The sequence below is a fragment of the Pelecanus crispus genome, chromosome W, assembly GCF_030463565.1.
Source record: "Pelecanus crispus isolate bPelCri1 chromosome W, bPelCri1.pri, whole genome shotgun sequence".
Classification (NCBI taxonomy): domain Eukaryota; kingdom Metazoa; phylum Chordata; class Aves; order Pelecaniformes; family Pelecanidae; genus Pelecanus; species Pelecanus crispus.
The window spans coordinates 14,001,141-14,024,702 of NC_134675.1; the positions used below are offsets into that span (position 1 = coordinate 14,001,141).

General features: G+C 44.3%; 1 protein-coding gene across 2 annotated transcripts in view; it reads left to right on the forward strand.

The window, feature by feature from the left end:
• Positions 1–23,562, forward strand: part of LOC142596537 (SWI/SNF-related matrix-associated actin-dependent regulator of chromatin subfamily A member 2-like) — a 167,443-nt gene that overhangs the window by 56,561 nt on the left and 87,320 nt on the right. For both annotated transcript variants that reach the window (XM_075725690.1, XM_075725692.1), the window contains 5 exons: positions 3,194–3,280; positions 4,155–4,201; positions 12,444–12,610; positions 13,448–13,611; positions 19,001–19,228. In XM_075725690.1, coding sequence (XP_075581805.1) covers positions 3,194–3,280; positions 4,155–4,201; positions 12,444–12,610; positions 13,448–13,611; positions 19,001–19,228 — 693 coding nt within the window. The remainder of the gene's footprint in view (positions 1–3,193; positions 3,281–4,154; positions 4,202–12,443; positions 12,611–13,447; positions 13,612–19,000; positions 19,229–23,562) is intronic.

Here is a 23,562-nt window from a genome sequence, read left to right on the forward strand (position 1 = left end):
TGAGGCCACACCTGGAGTCCTGTGTCCAGTTCTGGGCTCCCCTAGTATAAGAGAGACATGGACATACTGGAGAGAGTCCAACAAAGGGCCATGAAAATTATGAAGGGACTGGAGCATCTCTCCTATGAGGAATGGTTGAGAGAGCTGGGACTGTTCAGCCTGGAGAAGAGAAGGCTCGGGGGGATCTCATCAATGTATACAAATATCAGAATGGAGGGTGCAAAGAAGATGGAGCCAGGCTCTTTTCAGTGGTGCCCAGTGACAGGGCAAGAGGCAATGGGCACAAAGTGAAACACAGGAGGTTCCATGTGAACATCAGGAACCACTTTTTTATTGTGAGGGTGACTGGAACAAGTTGCCCAGAGAGGTTGTGGAGTCTCCCTCCTTGGAGATATTCAAAAGCTGTTTGTACATAGTCCTTGACAACCTGCTCTAGGTGGCCCTGCTTGAGCAGGGGGGTGGGACAAGATGACCTCCAGAGGTCCCTTCCAACCTCAACCATTCTGTGGTTCTGAGCAGCTGGTGTGTGCACCAGTCCCATATATTGGCCCCATTATATGTGTTTTCATGATACAATATGATCGCATACTATTTTTCCACCTGCCTCCTGCCAATTTCATTGTCACAATGGATGATATTTTTGTTCAATATCTTATTTTGTTTTAACCTCTATTTGGTGTGGTCTGATGCATTATTTACTGTTGAGTATTCAAACCCTGCTCTAAAAATAAAGTTAGTCCTTTTCTCATAGGATCTTCTATGACAGTCATCTCTATGTAGGTTCTGAGTACTTTGCAAACATCAGTTTACTTTCTTTTGTTGTATTTTTAACGTAATTTTTCAGCTACCATTTTTTAAGCCTTAGAAAATGTCATTTCACACATTTACATCCAAAGGAGGTCATCAGAATGATTTGAAGTTTAGAAGCACTAGAGAGACCTATGCTAGAGGTTTGAGTTACTTGAATAACTGATAGTAGTTGCCTTTTACAGTGCAACATTTGATGTGGTTGAGGGATTAATACATATTTGATGACTGAAGAGCAGTGAGACTGGGGAGTCTTCAATTTGCTCTAAGATCTGGAGAGAGGGTACTTGAATGGATGTTGTCCCTCCTGCTCATCTCCCCCTATTCCTGACCTGTGATGCCTTTTACCATAACCACTTTGACTGGTTCATGTCCAGTCCATTTTCTTCCTCATCCCAACATCTTCTGCTAGTTCAGTTCTCTGTGCCTAACTAGGCCCATTTTCCTGGCATTCCTGTTGCCCTTCCTCTGACTCAAGATTTGTGTGCAGTTACCTAACGCAACTAAATAGAGGCCAGCCATCCCTATGCCCTCATTCCCTGTTCTCAGTCCACCTCAGCAGGTTTATGTCCACCTCAACGTTGCCTATCTTACATCCTGTTCCTTGTTCTAACATCCCCCCACCCCCCCAATTTCATTTTGTATCCTAGCCTTCTGCTTACCTCTCTGTCTGGTTTCTCTTGTTCACTAGTTCAGAATCTTCTCTCTGCTTTTTCTTCCTTGCTTCCCTGCCCAGCTCTTTGCCTTAAGCAGTTCTCATTGCTTCTGCTGTCCTCTAGCTTTCTATTCTCTTTGGCCAGAACACTGCAATCTCAACTTCCTTGTACTCATAGGTCCAATTTTTCCCCATCCTCCAACTTTTTTCTTTTCTGTAAGTAATTCATCAGGTTCTCTTATTCATGCTTCCTGGTGCCAGCAGAAGGAGGTGGTAGTCATTGAGAACTCTTGGCTTTGAAGATCCAATAATTATGGTTTTAGGGAAAACTGTCATTCTGCAGCTCTGGCCTGCAATCTGCTCAAACTAGAGAGAATTCATTAGGATGCAAAGCTCTAGTAAACATTTCATAAACAAATGCAAACTGCAGCTTGAAGCAAATTCAGACAGACTTTCAAGGGATCAACAGTAGACTTTGACATGTGGACTACCCCCAAACAAATGTCAGTTCCCTTCCAGAGATGAATTTACCAGAATGTAAAATGATCACATAATGTAATTTTTCCTAATCTCACTCTTGGAAATGTCTGAATTGTTTTGGCTGAGATATTTTAAAATAATTTCACGTGAATGTCATAGTGTCGTGCTTTAACCCCAGCCAGCAGCTAAGCACCACGCAGCCGCTTGCTCACTGCCCCTGCCCTGATGGGATGGGGGAGAGAATCGGAGGAGTAAGATGAGAAACATTCCTGGGTTGAGATAAGAACAGTTTAATAGTTGAAATTAAGTAAAGTAAAATAGTAGTAGTAATAATAACAATATAATAATAACAGTAATAATAATATACAAAGCAAGTGATGCACAGTGCAATTGCTCACCACCTGCCGACCGATACCCAGACAGTTCCCAAGCAGCGATCGCTGCTCCCCGGCCAACTCCCCCCAGTTTATATACTGAGCATGACGTCATATGGTATGGAATATCCCTTTGGTCAGTTTGGATCAACTATTCTGGCTGTTCCCCCTCCCAGTTTCTTGTGCACCTGGCAGAGCATGGGAAGCTGAAAAGTCCTTGACTAGCATAAGCAGTACTCAGCAACAACTAAAACATCAGTGTGTTATCAACATTCTTTTCATCCTAAATCCAAAACACAGCACTATGCCCGCTACTAGGAAGAAATTAACTCTATCCCAGCCGAAACCAGGACACATAGTGAGTTTGGAAATTGTACCAACTCTGGTAACAGTTTCACAAAGTTATAGCAAATCAAAATGGGACCTTAAAGTAAGAAGTGTTAGTCAGTCTTAATATGGTGTTACCAAATGTATTCATCAGTGATAATTAGATTGTAACCATCCCAGCTTAGTGGAACACCTGATAATATTTTACTGTTTACAATTTACATGGTTTCATAAATAAGAAGTAGAAATAAGCAGTAAGTGCTTATTGTGACTGCTATAGACAGATATGAGATGTAGTACACTTTCCAGGTTACTTGGAAGTCTTTGATCTCCTTGTCTTTTTGGATCATCCTCATGATATTTTAATTTGAGCCGCCAGATAACTGCACCTTATTTCACAGCTTCAAATATTTTTATTTCATGGTGATATGGTGTTCTGCTTTGGGGTAGAAGTATTTTTATGTCTTCTTTTGAAACTGAGTTTCAAAAGTTTCATTAACAAGCTAGGAAATGGGTTTCATAATATGATTTGTCGTGTTTGCTTCCCTAGGGAAAAGGTGGGGCAAAAACTCTTATGAACACAATCATGCAATTGAGAAAGATATGCAATCACCCGTATATGTTTCAACATATTGAGGTAAGTCTGTCATGTTTGATTTTGGGGGCCTTTTTTATTCAAGTGACTAACATAGTCAAAAACTGCTAGTGCGGGAGGAAACATCTTTGGCAACAACACTTGTGCTGGAAAGAACACATTTGGGAAACACTCATTCCATTCCTCTGTATAAGTGAAGAAATGGAGCAGTCACCAGATTTTTATCCACAATCTTAAATTCACTTTTACAGCATTTGTACTATCTTTAAAAAATATAGTTTTCTGAGTTTAAGATATTCCATATCAACTTGCCGTTACCTGTGCTTAAAATAAAACTAAATTTTAAAATAGAGATATCAGTTTAAAATGCCATATAGCAGAACATATAGTAGAACCTTGTTATCTAGCAGACTGCTAATCCTTTAGAATATCTGTCAAAAATTGCCCCCCCTCCATACCCCTCCTTTTTTTCAGCAAAGATTTGTTTACTGTGTAGCATTTCTCATTACTGAGCTAAAGCTAACTAAAATGTAGCTACAATATACAGAGAAATGAACAAGTATCTCCTGTGGTGTATTATTGTGGTTTTTATTGTTTGCTCACTTGCTTGTTAACTCATGAAATTCAGTATTTTGCAAATGGGTCTCCCAGTAATCAGTGCAAATTAATTAGGTTCTACTGTTTTTGGTAATCTGGTAAAAAGCATACAGAGGGAAATTATTCCTACAAGCCATGCATTTTAAATAAAGCAGTAGCAGGAAAACATTAGAGTACTTGTGCCACAAGGCAAATTCCAAGGGTATGAGTGTAATGGGACTCAAACCCCATTCATATAATTTCTTGATATAGGGATGCATAATTTTGGCCATTGTATAGACTGTGTCTAATATTCTGTTTATTGTTTATAATTCTGCAGGAATCCTTCGCTGAACATTTAGGCTACTCAAATGGTGTCATCAATGGGTAAATCTTTATCTTCTTCATATATGCTGCAATGAAACTATTGTATCATATCTTGTTTCCAAAAGCTCTATGTTCTCAAAAACTAAGCAGTTTTTAAGATAAATCTAATCAGCTATGGAAATAACATGCTTTAGAAGGAACCTAACCAGCTTAAAACTCTTCCCATAGTCCCCAGCCTAAGGGACTGTTTCTTACTTCAAGGGATGTTTCCTCTCCAAAATGGCAGTTTAAAGTTGCTTTTATAGCTGGATGGTAATTAGAATCTTCTGGACTCCAGTCTTGTCCTTGACTGATGCTGAAGCCCTGCTGAGTGACTACTGTCAAAGCAAGAAAGTTTTTATCTGATTTAAAGTAGTCTTGTGCTTTGAAAAGAAGCATTCAGCTAAAGCAGAGAATGGTTAGGAGAATTTTGAAGATGGATTTCCATTATTTTCATTAACATCATACCAAGATACAAGATCCTTTCTTTCACAAAACTTCCAGTCCTTGGGAAATGACTGAACATGGTAGAAATGATTGCTGGTTCTTCAGAAAGCTTTTATTCCTGTTGTAACAAGAGTCTTTTTTCTTTTTTCTTTCCCATCAAGGAAGAATTATGGTGGTCACATGCAGGATTCTTGTTTATTTATTGATAACTGTATGCTAGTTCTTGCTAAATTAGGGACAAGACTGACACCTTTGCCCAACTGCAATGGCATGAGATGTTATGTCACATGGAGAAGACAAGGGGCAATGGGTACAAGTTGCACCAGGAGAGGTTTCATCTCGACATAAGAAAGAAACTTTTTACAGTAAGAACAATCATTCACTGGAACAACCTCTCCAGGGACGTGGTAGAGTCTCCATCACTGGAGGTTTTCAAGACACAATTGGACAGGGTGCTAGATAATCTCATCTAGGCTCCCTTTCCCATGAAAGGTTGGACCAGATGATCTTTCAAGGTCCCTTCCAACCTGGGCTGTTCTATGATTATCAAAACTTCCTTACAGAGGTCCCTGGTGTTTTCATCTCTATAATTTATTATTATTTGTTACAGTACCATTTCTCAGTTTTAATTTATCTCCTCTTTGGTTTTATTCCCTTTCAAATTAGGGAAATATTAGCAAACTTTCTCTAATGGAAAGCATTTAAATTCCTCTGTTATTGTGGCTTATTCAAGTATTGGGCTAAGAATGATTTCCAGTTAGCCTTAATCTATCTCTGATTTTATGGGTGGTATGTTTTCTTATTACACTTGCAATTAGATTATTGGCATCTGTCCACTCAATTTTTTTGTCAGCAATTTAAATGAACCTTGTCATAACAAAATTTTAAGTTTACTACTAAACTACTAATATTTTGTTTTTCAAAAACTTTCTGTGTAACCTTTAACACAATTCATATAATCCAGCAACACATTATATTTACATAAAATATTTACACTGATACTTCAGTGATACTTGTATCCAGTTCTTAATTGTTCAAAGGCTATGTCAGTAATTTCCATAAAGAACTATTAGACTTTAAAGATCTCTTGGCAGCAAGTCCTGGCTCATTTGCTTACAGGTTCTCCTGACATATACATTTTTGATAAAGACCCTGTTAAAAAAGGTTAGAATCATAGAATAATTTAGGTTGGAAGAGAACTCCAGAGGTCACCTGGTCTAACCCCTATGCAAAGCAGGTCAGGTTGATCAAGGACTTGTCCAGTCAGGTCTTGAACACCTCCAAGGATGCAGATTATACAGCCTCACTGGGCAACCAGTTCTAGTATTTGACCACCCTCACAGTAAAAAATATTTTTCCTAATATCTTATCAGAATTTCCCATGTTCCAACTTGTATCCATTGCCTCTTGTCCTATTACGGTGCAGCTCTGAGAAGAGTCTTCACTGTATCCTCCCATTAGACAGTTGTAGACAAGCAATAAAGTTTCTCTGAGCCTTCTCTTATCTAGACTGAACAAATCCAGCTCTGTCAACCTTTTCTTCTACGTCATGTGCTCCAGTCCCCTGAGCATCTTGGTGGCCCACCTCTGGACTTGCTTCAGTATGTCAATATCAACGCGCAGCAATAAGGATGATGAAAAAAGAGGCGGAAAGGATCTTCTCCAACACCCTGCAGAAACAAGAGCCTGAACCCCCACCTGCACAGAAAGAGCAACCAGAGTCTGTACTCATTGGGGTGGCAAATGGAGACTCCCATGATGGCGAAGGCTAGAAGCTTGTGACTTCTGGCAACAGGAGGAAGGCTCCTGCTCCACCTGCAGATCTGCAACTACAGAATAGGCAGAATAGGTGCAGTGCCCTGGTAGCAGATGAGGGACTGGAAGCTCTGTATGAGGAAATATTGGAGCCAGCTGAGACTGAACCATGCAGCAGCATCAGGAGGAAGCAGCGGGTGATAGTAGTGGATGACTCCCTCCTGCGGGGGACAGAAGCCCCCATCTACTCTCTAGGGAGGTTTGCTGCTTGCTGGGGGCTCGGATCTGGAACTGAGAGACTGTTGATGTTTGAATGGCCCTCAGAGTATTACCCTCTGCTGCTCTTCCATGTGTGCACCGATGATACTGCCAGGGGAAACCTTGAGTATATCAAGAGTGACTACATGAATCTGGGGAGGAGGGTCAAAGGTACGGGGGCCCAGGTGGTTTTCTACTTGATCCTATTGATGAATGGGAAGGGCTTGAGGAGGAGTGGATGGATCCTGGGGATCAACAACTGGCAGCACAGCTGGTGTTGCTGATAGAGATTTGGCTTTATTGACCACAGGACCCTCTGAGGATAAAGGACTGATAGGGAAAGACAGGATCCACCTGACCAAGTGGGGCAAAAACATCTTTGCCAACAGGCTGGCCAACCTGATGAGGAGAGCTTTAAACTAGGAATGACAGGGGAGAGACAGGACAACCCACAGTCAAGTGAGAAAGTGGTGAACTGGCTTGGTAAGCAGAGGGTGCAAGGTGATATGGACAGGAGAGACCTCAAAATGAACAAAACAGGACAAAAGGGAGCCCACCCCAAGCGTATGCGCACAAATAAGGAAGTGCCAGGAGGACAGTATTGTGGGGGAAGCTCTCACCTTTTTCCTGGGAAATCAGCATGACTGCGTGCCTCTCTGAAGTGCCTGTACACTAATGCATGCAGCATGGGGAACAAACAGGAAGAATTAGAGGTCTGTGTGCAATTGCAGGGCTATGATCTCATTGGGATCAAGGAGATGTGCTGGGATAGCTCACACAACTGGAGTACTGCCATGGATGGATATGAGCTCTTTAGGAAGGACAGGCTGGGAAGGCAAGGAGGGGGAACTGTCCTTTTTGGTTGCAGACAACACCAAGCTGAGTGGTGCGGTTGACATGCCAGGAGGATGAGATGTCATCCAAAGGGACCTGGACAAGCTGGAGAGGTGGGCCTGTGTGAACCTCATGAGGTTCAATGAGGCCGAGTGCAGGGTCCTGCACCTGGGACGGGGCAACCCCTGATATCAATACAGGCTGGGGGATGAAGGGATTGAGAGCAGCCCTGCAGAGAAGGACTTGGGGGTACTGGTAGATGAAAAGCTGGACATGAGCCAGCAATGTGTGCTTGCAGCCCAGAAAGCCAACCGAATCCTGGGCTGCATCAAAAGAAGCGTGGCCAGCAGGTTGAGGGAGGTGATTCTGCCTCTCTACTCTGCTCTGGTGAGACCTCACCTGGAGTACTGCATCCAGCTCTGGAGCCCTCAGCACAAGAAGGACATGGACCTGTTGGAGCAGGTCCAGAGGAGGGCTACCAAAATGATCCGAGGGCTGGAGCACCTCTCCTATGAGGCCAGGCTGAGAGAGTTGGGGTTGTTCAGCCTGGAGAAGAGAAGGCTCCGAGGAGACCTTATTGCGGCCTTCCAGTACTTAAAGGGGGCCTATAGGAAGGATGGGGGCAATCTTTTTAGCAAGGCCTGTTGTGACAAGACAAGGAGTAATGGATTTAAACTAAAGGAGGGTAGATTTAGACTGGATATAAGGAAGAAATTTTTTACAGTGAGGGTGGTGAAGCACTGGAACAGGTTGCCCAGAGAGGTAGTGGAGGCCCCATCCCTGGCAACATTCAAGGTCAGGTTGGATGGGGCTCTGAGCAAGCTGATCTAGTTAAAGCTGTCCCTGCTCACTGCAGGGGGGTTGGGCTAGATGACCTCTAAAGGTCCCTTCAAACCCAAAGGATTCTATGATTTATATGAGAGAACAGCTCTGGAATGCATGGAGCTCTGCCTATGGATGGATGATGTGCCAGTCAGGAGCTTATGGGTTAGGATTAGAGGGCAGACCAATGTGGGTGACATTGTGGTGGGCATCTGCTATAGACCACCTGATCAGGAAGAAGTAGATAAGGCCTTCTTCAAACAACTTGAAGAAGCCTCACATTCACAGGCCCTGGTTGTCATGGGGAACTTTAACCACCCCAATATCTGCTGGAAGGACAAGATAGTAGGGCATAAGCAATCCAGGAGGTTTATGGAGTGTTTTGGTGATCACTTCCTGACACAAGTGATCAAGGAGCTAATGAGGGGAGGCACTCTGCTGGACCTGAATACCTCCAAACAAGGAAGGACTGGTTGGGGCAGTCTTGACTGTAGTGACCATGAGATGGTGGAGTTCAGGATCCTGATAGGAGGGAACAAGGCAAATAGCAGGATCATAACCCTAGACTTCAGGAAAGCAGACTGGCTTTTTCAGGGATCTGCTTGGAAGAATCCCATGATGGGAGACAGTCCTAGAAAGCAGAGGGGTCCAGGAGAGCCAGTTGATATTCAGGGATCACCTTCTCCCAGCTCAAGAATGGTACATCCCAACATGCAGCAAGTCAAGCACAGGTGGCAGGAAGTATGGATGCACAAGGAGCTCCTGAGTAAATTCAGACATAAAAAGGAAGCATACAGGAGGTGGAAGCAGGGACAGGTGACCCAGGAGGAATATAGAGACACCGTCTGAGCATACAGGGATGTGGTTAGGAAAGCCAAAGCCCATCTAGATTTGAATCTGGAGAGGGATGGGATGGGCAACAAGAAAAGCTTCTGCAGGTATATCAAGAGGAAAAGGCATGAAGTCCAGCTGGAGGCCAGTCACTAGTGATGTCCCCCAGGGGTCAATACTAGGGCCCATACTGTTTAACCTCTTCTTTTCTCACCTGGATCTTGGGACAGAGTGCACTCTCAGCAAGTCTGCAGATGATAGAGAATTGGGAGGAGTGGCTGATACACCAGGTGGTTTTGCTGCCATTCAGAGGGACCTCAACAGGATGGAGAAATTGGCAGTTCAACAAAGGGAAATACCATCTCCTGCACCTGGTATGGAATAAACCCATGCACCAGTACAGGCTGGGGGTTTACCAGCTGGAAAGCAGCTCTGCAGAAAAGGTCCTGAGGGTCCTGGTGGACAAGAATCTGACCATGAGCCACCAATGCACTCTCATGGCAAAGAAGGCCAACAGAATCCTGGGCTGCATTAGGAAGAGAATTGCCAGCAGGTCGAGGAGGGAGATCCTTCCTCTCTAAGCACTGCTGAGGCCGCATCTCAAGTATTGTGTCCAGTTCTGGGCTCCCCAGTACAAGACAGACATGGAGATACTGGAGTGAGCCCAGCAAAGGGCCACAAAGATGACTAAGGGTTTGGAGTGTCATGGAATAACTGAAATTACAATTTAGATCAGGTCAGAACAGAAGCAGTTTATTACTATAGCTATAGGAGACAACACAGAGCAGCAGTGACAGACTGCTGATATGAACACTGTGCAAATGGAGCAGTTACAGAGTTTATATACCTTTTAGGTTATACAACCAGGTTCTTCACCAAAACTGTCAGATAAGCAGGATATGGTAAATATCAACAGCGACTGGAATTCTTCAGATAAGGAGGGTCTAGACAGTATATTCTTTTATGAATAATTCATTCCTTTGTTAATGAAATCTTGTTGACTGGTGAGACCATTAGCTGCAAATGTTTCTTAACTAGTGAGGCCTGCAAAGGCCTATGAGGTATTAACTATTTTGCTTCCACAAGAGCATCTGTCATATGAGGAGAAGCTTAGAGCTGGGACTATTTAGCTTGGAGAAGAGATGGCTATGGGGGGGATCTTATCAAAATGTCTAAATACCTCATAGGAGGAGTAAAGAAGATGGAGCCAGACTGTTCTTAGTGACACCTGGTGGAAGGACAAGAGATACTGTTTCATTCCACATCTACTATGTCCATTTCAAGGATCAGTCATTAGAGTCTGCACATGGCAATGATCTCATTTAGAAGTTACAGAAGATATTTCAGGGTTAACAGAATGTTTTGATATTTTTTCTCATTCTGTACAAGAAGGAAGTGTGTTTTTCCTATCCTAAAATCCAAGTGCATATATCATCCTAAATTATTTATAAGACTTGACTCCATCATTCCATGTCTCCAAGCTCAAGACTGTTTACAGATTTCCATCTGTTGGATTCATACTTTCACATTAGGAATCTCCTCTTCCCTCGTCAAAGAAGATATTTCAGATTCTCAATGAAACCTAGGTGGTAACAGGATGCTCTACCCAGAGACTTTCCCCACTATCAAAAAGTTCTCAGAGTGATGTGATGTAATGGAAGGGTATTTAAGAGCATGGAAGACTATTCATGTCCAGATGATTTGCTGATCCAGGGGCAAATCCCAGCAGGCAACCACAGCAGCCTTGTGATATATCTCATTTTCTCATCAGTTTTTCATTAGCATGGACTTCAGTTTGGGAGGGACCTGAAGGAGAATCCTGATTCCTTTGTCCTCTATGCCCTTTTATAGGAGGACAGAAAGGCACAGGATCCATACCTGAACCAAAAGATGCTGGTATTAAAAGTTATGTGAAGCTTTTCTGCCCCTCTGTCTGTCTCGGGAAAATAGGGAAAGATGTTTATCACACTGCATGTCAATATACTGAATAATAAATCCTGTCTTCATGCGGACAAACCAATGCCTGCCTGCTTGCCTTCCCTCCTGCCTATCCTTCCTGCCTGCTTGCCTGCCTGCCTCCCTCCCTCCCTTTTTTTTTAAACAACAAAGACACTAGGTTAAATTTATTGTGGAGACTCTTTAGGGATTTCAGTAGGGGGTTTCATTTCTCTCACTCTCTTCCTCTTCTACTCTTCCTTTTTAATTTATTCCAAATTAAAGTGATGTTAGCACTTTTTCCATTGCTTAGATAAAAAAATTAGATTTAAATTTGTTCTCAACACTTCTATCCAACTGGCTAGAAATGGTTTCCATCTTACTCTGAGCAAGGGATAGAGGAGGTTGTGTGTATCCTCCATATGGCTCCCTTCCCCTTTAAGTGTCAGCAATGTCTTTTTTTCTTTATTAGTATACGAGACCATCTGTCTCACAAATAGTTTGGCCTTTTGCATAACAATTATATATGTATACATCTCAGAAGGCCTTGTATCTTGTGGACTGAGTATACGGTTCCTAATGATGAATTATATTTTAAAGCTACAGATTTAGAGTTAGAGGAGAGTTATGTGTAATTTGATTTTCTAAACTATATGGTTGTCCTACTCATTTAGCCACCTTTGTTATTCCCTTTCTGATTTTTGGCTTAAACATCTTTGCGTACAAACCTAGTGCTCAGTCTGTTTTGCAACTCAATAGCACAGAAGACAGAAGATTAGTAATCAGAGCAAATAAAGATAGTTCAAGACAGTTATAAGTGTATACAATAAAAGAATATGTCCACTATCAAACTTTTCCCATTGTTTCTGTATATAAACTAGTCTGGTCTAGACTCCTTTGCTTTCACATACACAGTAGTGAGTGGAAAAGCAATCATTTCTAACATACACTTGATGAATATAACTTGTGGCTCCAGTAGATGCTGATTGAAAGCAGATCCTGTGGAAGAGCATCTAAACCAATAAAATGCTTATGTACTTCCAAAATAATGCTTGTTTTGAGAAATAATGAAAAAAATACTGGGCTCATAAAGGAAGATATTTGATGTGCTTGAGAGTCCACAGAATTCTTATATTTGGGGGGAGGAGCCCTTTCCTAACAAATAAATACATAGATGCAATTAATGTGGGTTTTTTCTTATTTTAATCAACATCATAAACAGTTTTAAAGAGAGAAAAGTGCTATCAGTTTTGTTTTCCTTTGAGTAAAGGAATCTATCCATTATCATGATATGACACAATTGTAATTAGAATGCATTATTAAAAACTCTTCTAAAAGCAGGCTTGTCATGGCATTTATTGTGTTTTTTCCTCTTAAACAGAGCTGAGCTTTATCGGGCCTCAGGGAAATTTGAACTACTTGATCGTATTTTACCTAAGTTACGAGCCACTAACCATCGTGTGCTTCTTTTCTGTCAAATGACATCACTCATGACCATTATGGAGGACTATTTTGCATTTCGAAATTTCCTTTACTTACGTCTTGATGGTAAGCTGAATGAAAATAAATTTGAGAGTTTTTTTCTGGTTCAGCAATTTGACTATATAATAGAAAAACTTCCTCCTCTGTACTATATGCATATGGACATCTGAATAAAAATATCAAACCTGTCTGTCTTCAGCTACAGGCAGAGATGTAAAAAGATAAAACAAGCAGAGGGTCAGACCAAGCTCATGAGTAAAAACTGATTGTCAAAGTACAGGAAATTCACCTTGTTGCCAATGTGTACAGTGCTTAGTTGTTACTTAGAGCTTTGTGTAGGCCTTTTACCGTGGTTGAATCCTCTGCTTTCTCTTCCCTCCCCTACAGACACCACTGCGTTTTGAATGTGATCTAAATTAAGAATTTTTGTTCCCTTGATATTAATCTTGATTTTTAAGGCCAATAGTGAAATGTTAATAATAAATCTATGTTTGTATACACATATAGTTTTTAAAATATTTAGATTCTATGAATGCTCATAAGGCCTTAATCAAAACTGTATCTCCATTTTGTGTGTGTATATCATCTATTGAAACTTGTCAGTCATAAAATGTTGTCAAAGAGATAGTTGCAACTTTTCAAAGTCCCCTTTTGAAATGTCAAGCCTACTTAAAATAAAAGTTTGGGAACCCTCCTCCCAAGTGCTATAGACAATTGGCTGAAACATCCATGGTTAGTGTTTGCGCCTATATTATAGAAAATATAGCTGAGATGGCAAAGAACAAGTGAGCTAAAATTTCCCTTCCACATGTGCATTAAACAACTAAGATTGCTTTTAAATTATTTCAGTAGAAGATCTTTGACATAGGGTTTCTTTTTATTTCTTTTTAAATTTCTTCTCAGGTACAACAAAATCGGAGGATCGAGCTGCCCTGCTGAAGAAGTTTAATGAACCTGGCTCACAGTACTTCATCTTCTTGCTGAGTACAAGGGCAGGAGGGCTGGGCTTGAACCTCCAGGCTGCTGACACTGTTATAATCTTTGATAGTGATTGGAATCCTCATCAGGTTATTTTTATTTAATTATCTTCATGTAATATGGAAATAATTGTTTCTGCTTTTTTAAGCTTTGTGTTTTAATTTGGGAAGATTGACAGTGAAATGAAAGTATATAATAAAATGCTGCTTTGAGAAGAATTGGTAAGGCAAACTGCTACAATCAAGTAGTGTTTTGTTTTAAATCGGTAAAGTGATACTGAGTCTGTGTATATAGTTTTTCTGAGTGAAAGGGAATCCTCAAAGTTAGAGTCTTACAGTCTGCATTTTCTGTTTCATTGGTATGACTTTGTTCACCCTTTAATCATAAGGCACTAATAAATGTCTCTCCATTAAAAGTTAAAAGCTCATGCAGCAGATGAAATAATTTCTAAGATTACTAATGCATTTAAGTTTCTCAGGAATAGTGATTTGCTTTAGATACACAGGTCTATAGCTAGATTATATTATTATATATATATCCAGCTATATTGTTGCCTCTGTTCTTGTACCTGGACTAGAGTCTATACTGGGTCTGGCTGGGATGGAGTTAATTTTCTTCACAGCAGCCCATATGGTGCTGTATTTTGGATTCGTGACCAAACCAGTGTTGATAACGCATGCACCAGTGTTTTGGCTGTTGTTGAACAGTGCTTGCACAGCCGCAAGGCTTTTGATTTTTCCTACTCTGCCCCACCAACGAGTAGACTGGGGGTGGGCAAGAAGCTGGGAGGGGACACAGCCGGGAGAGCTGGCCCAGACGGACCAAAGGGATATTCCATACCATATAATGTCGCGCTCAGCAATAAAAGCTCAAGGAAAGGAGGAGGAAGCAGGGACATTTGTAGTCATGGCGTTTGTCTTCCCAAGCAACTGTTATGCGTGCTGAGGTCCTGCTTTCCAGGAAATGGCTGGACATCTGCTTGACAAAAGGAAAAAGTAAATAAATTCCTTCTTTTGCTTTACTTGCATGCACAGATTTTGCTTCATCTTTTAAACTGTCTTTATTTTGATCAACCATTCTTCTCACTTTCCTTCTGTTTTCTCCCCATCCCGCAGGAGAGGGGAGTGAGCGAGTGGCTGTGTGGGTGCTTGGCCGTTCTCTGGGATCAACCCACCACAGTCCTTTTTGGTGACCCACATTGTAGTGGGTTGACCCTGGCCAGCAGCTAAGCACCCACACAGTCGCTTGCTTACTAGCCCCTTAGTGGAACAGGGGAGAGAATCAGAAGGCCAAAAGGGTGAAAAGTCCTGGGTTGAGATAAAGACAGTTTAATAAGTGAAGGAAAGATATAAAAGAGACATTGGAAGAAACAGGCGTGCCCAAGACATCGATACCTGGCTCCAGGACTGGTGCCTCTGCCAGAACTTTGGTTTTTCTAACCATGGAAGAGTCTTTGAAACACAAGGTATGCCGGGCCCTGACAGGATCCACCTGACCCAATGGGGGAAACGCATCTTTGCTCATAAGCTGGCAGGACTGATTGAGAGGGCTTTAAACTAGAATCAGTGGGGGAAGGGGATACCAAGAGGATTGCCGAAGGTAAACCAAGGGTTGGCATGGCATTGCCTGAGGCTGGCAATGCTAATGGGAGCATTTACTCTGCTCCAGAGAGCACTGAGGGCTTAGGAGCACATCTGAAATGCCTGTACACCAATGCACGCAGTATGAGAACCAAACGGGATGAACTGGAAGCGTTGGTCCCTTCCCAGAGCCATGATGTCAATGGTATTAGTGAGACTTGGTGGAATGAGTCCCACGACTGGAGTGCTGGGATGGAGGGCTACAGGCTGTTCAGGAGGGATAGGCAGGGCAGGTGAAGTGGAGGAGTTGCACTGTATGTAAGGGAGAGGTTTGACTGTACAGCCCTCACAGTTAGGGATGATGTGGTTGAGAGCCTCTGGGTGAGGATTAGGGGGATGGAAAACAAAGCAGATGCCTTTGTGGGTGTCTACTATCGATCACCCAGCCAGGATGTAAGCACTGATGAGTTATTCTATAGGCAATTAGGAGAAATCTCTAGATCGGTAGACCTTGTCCTTATGGGAGACTTCAACTTCCCAGGCATCAACTGGGAATATCATACTGCTGTGACAAGCAAGCCCAGGAAATTCCTGAAGTATGTGGAAGATAACTTCTTGTCACAAGTACTCAGTGAGCCAACTAGGAAAGGTGCCCTCCTAGACTTGCTAGTTGTGAATAGAGAAGGACTCGTGGGGGATGTGATGGTAGGTGGCTGTCTTGGCCACAGTGATCATGAAATGGCTGAGTGTAAAATTTTCGGTGCAATGAGAAAAAAGGTCAGCAGAGTTGCTACCCTGCATTTCAAGAGAGCAAACGTTAAGCTACTCAGGGAGCTACTTAGCAGTGTCCCCTGGGAATCTGCTTTTGAGGGCTTAGGAATCCATGAGTGCTGGTCAGTTTTTTAAGAACCACCTTTTAAAAGCACAGGAGCAGGCAATCCCATGGTGTTGCAAGTCAAGCAAGCAGGGCAGAAGACGAGCTTGGCTGAACAGGGAAGTCCTCTTGGAACTCAGGCAGAAAAAGAAATCGTATGATCTCTGGAAGCGAGGTCAGGCTTCGCAGGAAGATTACAGAGCCGTGCCTCGCATATGCAGGGAGAAGACATGAAAGGCTAAAGCTCAACTAGAGTTAAAACTGGCCAGTGTTGTGTCAGACAACAAGAAAGGCTTTTTTTATGTATGTTAATAGTAACAGGAGGTCTAAGGAAAACATTGGACCAATACTTGTTGAAGATGGTCACCTGAATAATAAGGATGAAGAAAAAACGGAGGCATTCAATGTTTTTTTTTGCCCCAGTCTTTCATATCAGTGATAGATCTTGGGCTGCCCAGTCCACTGAGTTGGAGGACCACAACTGGGGGAACAGTGCCTTTCCATTTGTGGGCACTGAAATTGTAAGGGACCAGTTGTATCAGCTGAACGTTCATAAGTCCATGGGGCCTGATGGGATTCACCCCAGAGTACTGAAGGAGCTAGCGGATGTTACAGCAGGACCCCCCTCGATCATCTACCAAAGGTCTTGGGAGTCTGGGGAGGCCCCCGCTGACTGGAAGCTAGCCAACGTAATTCCAATTTACAAGAAGAACTTGAGGGAAGACCCAGGAAACTACAGACCTGTTCATCTAACCTCAGTACCTGGAAAAATTATGGAGAAGATCATGCTGGGTGCTATTGAAAGGCATTTAAAGAACAATGCAATCATCAGGCACAGCCAACATGGGTTCACAAAGGGAAAGTCCTGTTTAATGGATTTGATATCCTTCTATGATAAGGTCACCCGCCTAGCGGATGAAGCGGTGGATGTACTTTTTCTGGGTTTTAGTAAGGCTTTTGATGCTGTCCTTCACAGCATCCTTCTGGACAAGTTGTCCAACTGTGAGATGAGCAGGTACACGGTGCGCTGGGTGAAGAACTGGCTGAATGGCAGGGCTCAAAGGGTTGTAGTGAATGGGGCTACATCTGGCAGGTGACCAGTCACCAGCGGTGTTCCTCAGGGCTCAATTCTAGGGCCAGTTCTCTTCAATATTTTTAGCAATGATCTGGATGCAGGAGTTGAATGCACCCTTAGCAAGTTTGCTGACGGTACTAAACTGGGAGGTGCTGCTGACTGTCTTGAGGGACGAGAGGCCTTGCAGAGGGATCTGGATAGATTGGAGCATTGGGCAATCATCAGCGGCATGAAATTTAACAAGTCCAAGTGCCGGGTTCTGCACCTGGGACAGAGTAATGCTGGACACAAGCATAGATTGGGAGAGGAGTGGCTGGAGAGCAGGCCTGCAGAAAGGGATCTGGGGGTGCTGGTTGACAGTAGGCTCAACAGTCTGTCTGTGTTTAAGAGGCATTTGGACAATGCCCTTAATAAGATGCTTTAAGTTTTGGTCAGCCCTGAAGTGGTCAGGCAGTTGGACTGGATGATCGTTGTAGGTCTCTTCCAACTGAACTATTCTATTCTATTCTATTCTATTCTATTCTATTCTATTCTATTCTATTCGATTCGATTCGATTCGATTCTGTTCTGTTCTGTTCTGTTCTGTTCTGTTCAATTTGATTTGATTCAATTCTATTCTATTCTATTCTGTTCTGTTCTATTTTGTTCTGTTCTACCTTGGAAGCCAACACACATATACACGCCCCACCCCCCCCCCCCCAACACACACACACACACACACACACACACACACACTCTGCCCAGTTTTTATTGCTGAACATGACGTTATATGGCATGGAATATCCCTTTGGCCAATTCAGGTTAGCTGTCTCGTCTGTGTCCCCTCCCAACTCCTTGCCCACCCTCAGCCTACTCCCTGGGGGAGGGCGCAGAGTGAGAAACAGAAAAGGCCTTGACACTCTGCAAGCACTCTTCAGCAACAGCCAAAACATTGCTGCGTTATCAACACTCTTTTGGTAACAAATCCCTATCACAGCACCATCCCGGACAAGCCCCCAACAAGCAGGTATGAAGAAAGTTAACTCCATTCTAGCCAGACCCAATACATAAAAATACTAATGCATTTAAGATATTCAGAAACAGTGGTTTGCTTTGAATACACAGGTTTATATCTGGACTTTATAGTATATACCTAGGTATATCGTTGCCTCTGTTCTTATACCTGGACTAGAGAGTTGCTTTACTTCAGGGTTCCTTTCTGGCCTGAAAGGCCATGAACTCTGAGTGGCAGAGAAGAATTACATACTGCGGCCTATCTTGGTCACTTACTACACATGCTTTCAAGAAGTGTTAGACTTACTGTTAGGACAGGCTGAGAGAGTTGGGGTTGCTCAGCCTGGAGAAGAGAAGGCTGCGAGGAGACCTTATTGCAGCCTTTCAGTACTTAAAGGGGGCCTATAGGAAGGATGGGGGCAATCTTTTTAGCAAGGCCTGTTGTGACAAGACAAGGAGTAATGGATTTAAACTAAAGGAGGGTAGATTTAGACTGGATATAAGGAAGAAATTTTTTACAGTGAGGGTGGTGAAGCACTGGAACAGGTTGCCCAGAGAGGTAGTGGAGGCCCCATCCCTAGAAACATTCAAGGTCAGATTGGATGGGGCTCTGAGCAACCTGATCTAGTTAAAGCTGTCCCTGCTCACTGCCGGGGGGTTGGGCTAGATGACCTCTAAAGGTCCCTTCCAACCCAAACCATTCTATGATTCTATACTGCATTCACATCGTACAGAGCATGCACATATTTTTTTCCCTCCAGTTTGCCTGCCTGGGTCTGATGAACTCCCAAGAAGGAGGATAATCAGGAATGAGCTAGATGAACTGTGGTGGGCTGTAGATTGAACACTTCTTTTTGTTATGCTACTAAAACCCAACATTACAGTGTCCTTTAAGCAGGGAGTGATTTGTGTAGCACAGTTATGTTATGCATCGTTCCATATTCTTTGCCTAATAGGACTTGCAGGCCCAAGACCGAGCTCATCGAATTGGTCAGCAGAATGAGGTTCGAGTCCTGCGACTGTGCACTGTGAACAGTGTGGAGGAGAAGATACTCGCTGCTGCAAAGTATAAACTGAATGTAGATCAAAAAGTTATTCAGGCTGGAATGTTTGATCAGAAATCTTCAAGCCATGAGCGGAGGGCTTTTCTACAGGCTATATTAGAACATGAGGAAGAAAATGAGGTAAGGCAGTTAAAAACAATCAAAGAGAAGATGTTTCAGTTGGTGCTTGGGAAGCAGCTATATAACTGGTAGGCGAGAGTGCAGTTTGAGTGTAGCTTGGGACTGCCTGAGACCACAAGCTATTATAAGCTACTACCCATTACTCTCTTCCACGTGGGTGGTGATGAAGTTGCAGCACGTAGCCCAAGGGTGATTAAAAGAGATTTCAGAGCCTTGGAACGGTTAGTGAGGGAATCTGGGGCACAGGTTATTTTTTCCTCCCTCCTTCCAGTTGTGGGAGGTGACATTGGTAGGAACAGGTGGACTCAATCTCTTAATACATGGCTCCGTGGCTGGTGCCACCGTCAGAACTTTGGGTTTTTTGACAATGGGGCGGCCTACACGGCACCAGGCTTGCTGGCATCAAATGGGAGCCACCTTTCTCAAAGGGGAAAGAGGGTCTTTGCACAGGAGCTTGCAGGGCTCATTGACAGGGCTTTAAACTAGATGTGAAGGGGGAGGGGGAACATACCAGGCTTTCCTGTGACAAGCTGTGGGATGACACACAATGGTTAGAGGGATGGGGTGCTAGTATGAGCCCTCAACCTGTTGCCCAGAGGCGTGCTGGGAACACCGCAGCACAGTCGAAGTCTTGCGGAGATGAGCTGGGGGCTCCTGAGGTACTAGGAGCCAACAAGGAAACTTCCATGAAACACCTCAAGGGAAACAAGGGGTGTTCCACTAAGAAGGTGACATGGCCAGATGAAATGCCTCTACACGAACGCACGCAGCATGGGCAACAAACAGGAGGAGCTGGAAGCTACCGTGCTGCTAGAAAGCTATGTCCTGATTGCCATAACTGAAACTTGGTGGGACGAATCCCACGACTGGAATGTGGCTATCGATGGCTACAGGCTGTTCAGAAGGGACAGGCGAGGAAGGAGGGGCAGAGGCATTGCCCTCTACATAAAGAAATGGATACAGTGTGAACAGCTGTCCCTGAAGAATAGCCACGAGCAGGTCGAAAGCTTATGGGTAAGAATCAGAGACAGAGGCAACAAAGGGAACCTTGTGGTTGGTGTCTACTACAGGCCGCCTGATCAAGGGGAACCTGCTGACGAAGCCTTCTTCCTCCAGCTCCGGGACCCTTTGTGCTTGCAGACTCTCATCCTGCTGGGGGACTGCAACCACCCTGGCATCTGCTGGAAAAGCAACATGGCAAGCTGTAGGCAATCCAGGAGATTCCTAGAATGCATTGAGGATAACTTCTTAGGCCAGGTAATAGACAGCCCTACCAGAAGGGATGCAGTACTGGACCTGTTGGTCACCAATGCAAGTGAGCTCATCAGTGATGTCAAGATTGGAGGCAGCCTGGGCTGCAGTGATCACGCATTGGTGGAGTTCACACTCCTGAGGGATATGGGGAAAGCGAGGAGTATAGTCAGGACCCTAAATTTTAGGAAAGCAAACTTCCAGCTCTTCAAGGAGTTAGTCAGAAGGACCCCCTGGGAAATGGCCCTCAGGGACAGGGGAACAGAACAGAGCTGGCAGATCTTTAAGGATGCTTTCCACAGAGCACAGGAGCTGTCAGTCCCCAGGTGTAAGAAATCAGGCAAGGAAGGGAAGAGACCAGCAAGGCTGAGTCGAGACCTGCTGGTCAAACTAAAGAGCAAGAGGGAACTGCACAGGCAGTGGAAGCAGGGACAGGTGTCCTGGGGGGAATACAGGGAAATGGCCCGGTTGTGTAGGGATGGGGTCAGGAAGGCCAAGGTGCAGCTGGAGCTGAATTTGGCAAGGGATGTAAAGAATAAGAAGAAGGGCTTCTACAGGTATGTCAACCAGAAAAGGAAGGTTAAAGAAAGCGTACCCCCCCGATGAACAAGAATGGCGTCCTAGTATCAACGGACGAGGAGAAGGCTGAGGTACTCAACAACTTTTTTGCCTTGGTCTTCACTGGCAACCTCTCTCCTCACCCCTCCTGAGTCGATGGACCACAAGATAGGGACCAGGGGGGTAAAGCCCCTCCCACTGTAAGGGAAGATCAGGTTCGACACCACCTGAAGAACCTCAATGTACACAAGTCTATGGGACCTGATGAGATGCATCCCAGAGTCCTGAGGGAATCGGCTGATGTAGTTGCCAAGCCACTCTCCATGATATTTGAAAAGTCATGGCAGTCAGGTGAAGTCCCTGCTGACTGGAAAAAGGGAAACATTGTGCCCATTTTTAAAAAGGGAAGAAAGGAGGACCCTGGGAACTACCGACCTGTCAGCCTCACCTCTGTGCCTGGGAAGATCATGGAACAGATCCTCCTAGAAGCTATGTTCAAGCACATGGAGGACAGGGAGGTGATTCGAGACAGTTAGCACAGATACAGCAAGGGCAAGTCCTGCCTGACCAACCTAGTGGCTTTCTATGAAGGAGTGACTGCATCAGTGGACAAGGGAAGAGCTATGGATGTCATCTATCTGGACTTCTGTAAAGCCTTCGACACAGTCCCCCACAGCATCCTTCTCCCTAAATTGGGGAGATATGGATTTGGTGGGTGGACTGTTCGGTGGATAAGGAATTGGCTGGATGGTCGCATCCAGAGGGTAGTGGTCAACGGCTCGATGACCAGATGGAGACCAGTGACAAGTGGTGTCCCTCAGGGGTCCGTACTGGGAGCAGTGCTGTTTAAGATCTTCATCAATGACATAGACAGTGGGATCGAGTGCACCCTCAGCAAGTTTGCAGATGACACCAAGCTGAGTGGTGCGGTTGACACGCCAGAAGGATGAGATGTCATCCAGAGAGACCTGGATAAGCTGGAGAGGTGGGCCTGTGTGAACCTCATGATGTTCAAGGAGGCCAAGTGCAAGGTCCTGCACCTGGGACGGGGCAACCCCCCGATATCAATACAGGCTGGGGGATGAAGAGATTGAGAGCAGCCCTGCGGAGAAGGACTTGGGGGTACTGGTAGATGAAAAGCTGGACATGAGCCGGCAATGTGCGCTTGCAGCCCAGAAAGCCAACCGAATCCTGGGCTGCATCAAAAGAAGCATGGCCAGCCGGTCGAGGGAGGTGATTCTGCCCCTCTACTCTGCTCTGGTGAGACCTCACCTGGAGTACTGCATCCAGCTCTGGAGCCCTCAGCACAAGAAGGACATGGACCTGTTGGAGCAGGTCCAGAGGAGGGCCACCAAAATGATCCGAGGGCTGGAGCACCTCTCCTATGAGGCCAGGCTGAGAGAGTTGGGGTTGTTCAGCCTGGAGAAGAGAAGGCTGTGAGGAGACCTTATTGCGGCCTTCCAGTACTTAAAGGGGGCCTATAGGAAGGATGGGGGCAATCTTTTTTAGCAAGGCCTGTTGTGACAAGACAAGGAGTAATGGATTTAAACTAAAGGAGGGTAGATTTAGACTGGATATAAGGAAGAAATTTTTTACAGTGAGGGTGGTGAAGCACTGGAACAGGTTGCCCAGAGAGGTAGTTGAGGCCCCATCCCTAGAAGCATTCAAGGTCAGGTTGGATGGGGCTCTGAGCAAGCTGATCTAGTTAAAGCTGTCCTTGCTCACTGCAGGGGGGTTGGGCTAGATGATCTCTAAAGGTCCCTTCCAACCCAAAGCATTCTATGATTCTATGATTCTATATAATTTCCTTACAAGAAAACAACTCTATTCCTAAAGGATATTCTCATGAGAACTTGTTGCTGCACTGTTAGATAAAGGCGAGGCCATGCAGGTGGCGTAGTCGCCGGTACCAAGTGGGAGCTGCCTGCAGGCTCCTCTGTTACAATGAGCTGGCTGAGTTTATCCTGTGGCCAAGGAAGTTGTGCAGCACAACGCAGGCCTGAAAGCCAAGTTGTATGTGCAGCACAGGCCTGGGCCTACTCAGGTTAACTGTTATGTGCATCACTAACTCCTAAATGTGCAACGATTTCTTGGTCAGGATCTCTACATTCCACCCTTTGATCCACATACAGTTTACCTTTACCAAAGATATATTTATCAGTTAGAGATTTTACAGATTATAGTTACAGATTATATTAATAACGTACGGGCTTCTCAAGCCCCAAGTACGAGCCCCAATAGAGCAGACAGCCTGTTCAAGATCCCTAACTCCTCGAACACAATGTCTTCCGCAAGGCTCCCAATACAGCTGTGTAGCTTGTGGGAGGATGGGCAGGAGATGGTCTTCAGAGACCCTGCAGAGGCAAAAGCTTGCAAATGATGCAAAGGAGGTACATTTAGAGGCTGTGCTCAGAGGAGCATAAAGCCCTGAGCAACCTGGTCCAATCTCATAGCTGACCCTGCTTTGAGGAGGAGGTTGGACTAGATGACCTACTGAGGACCCTTCCGACCCAAATTATCATGTG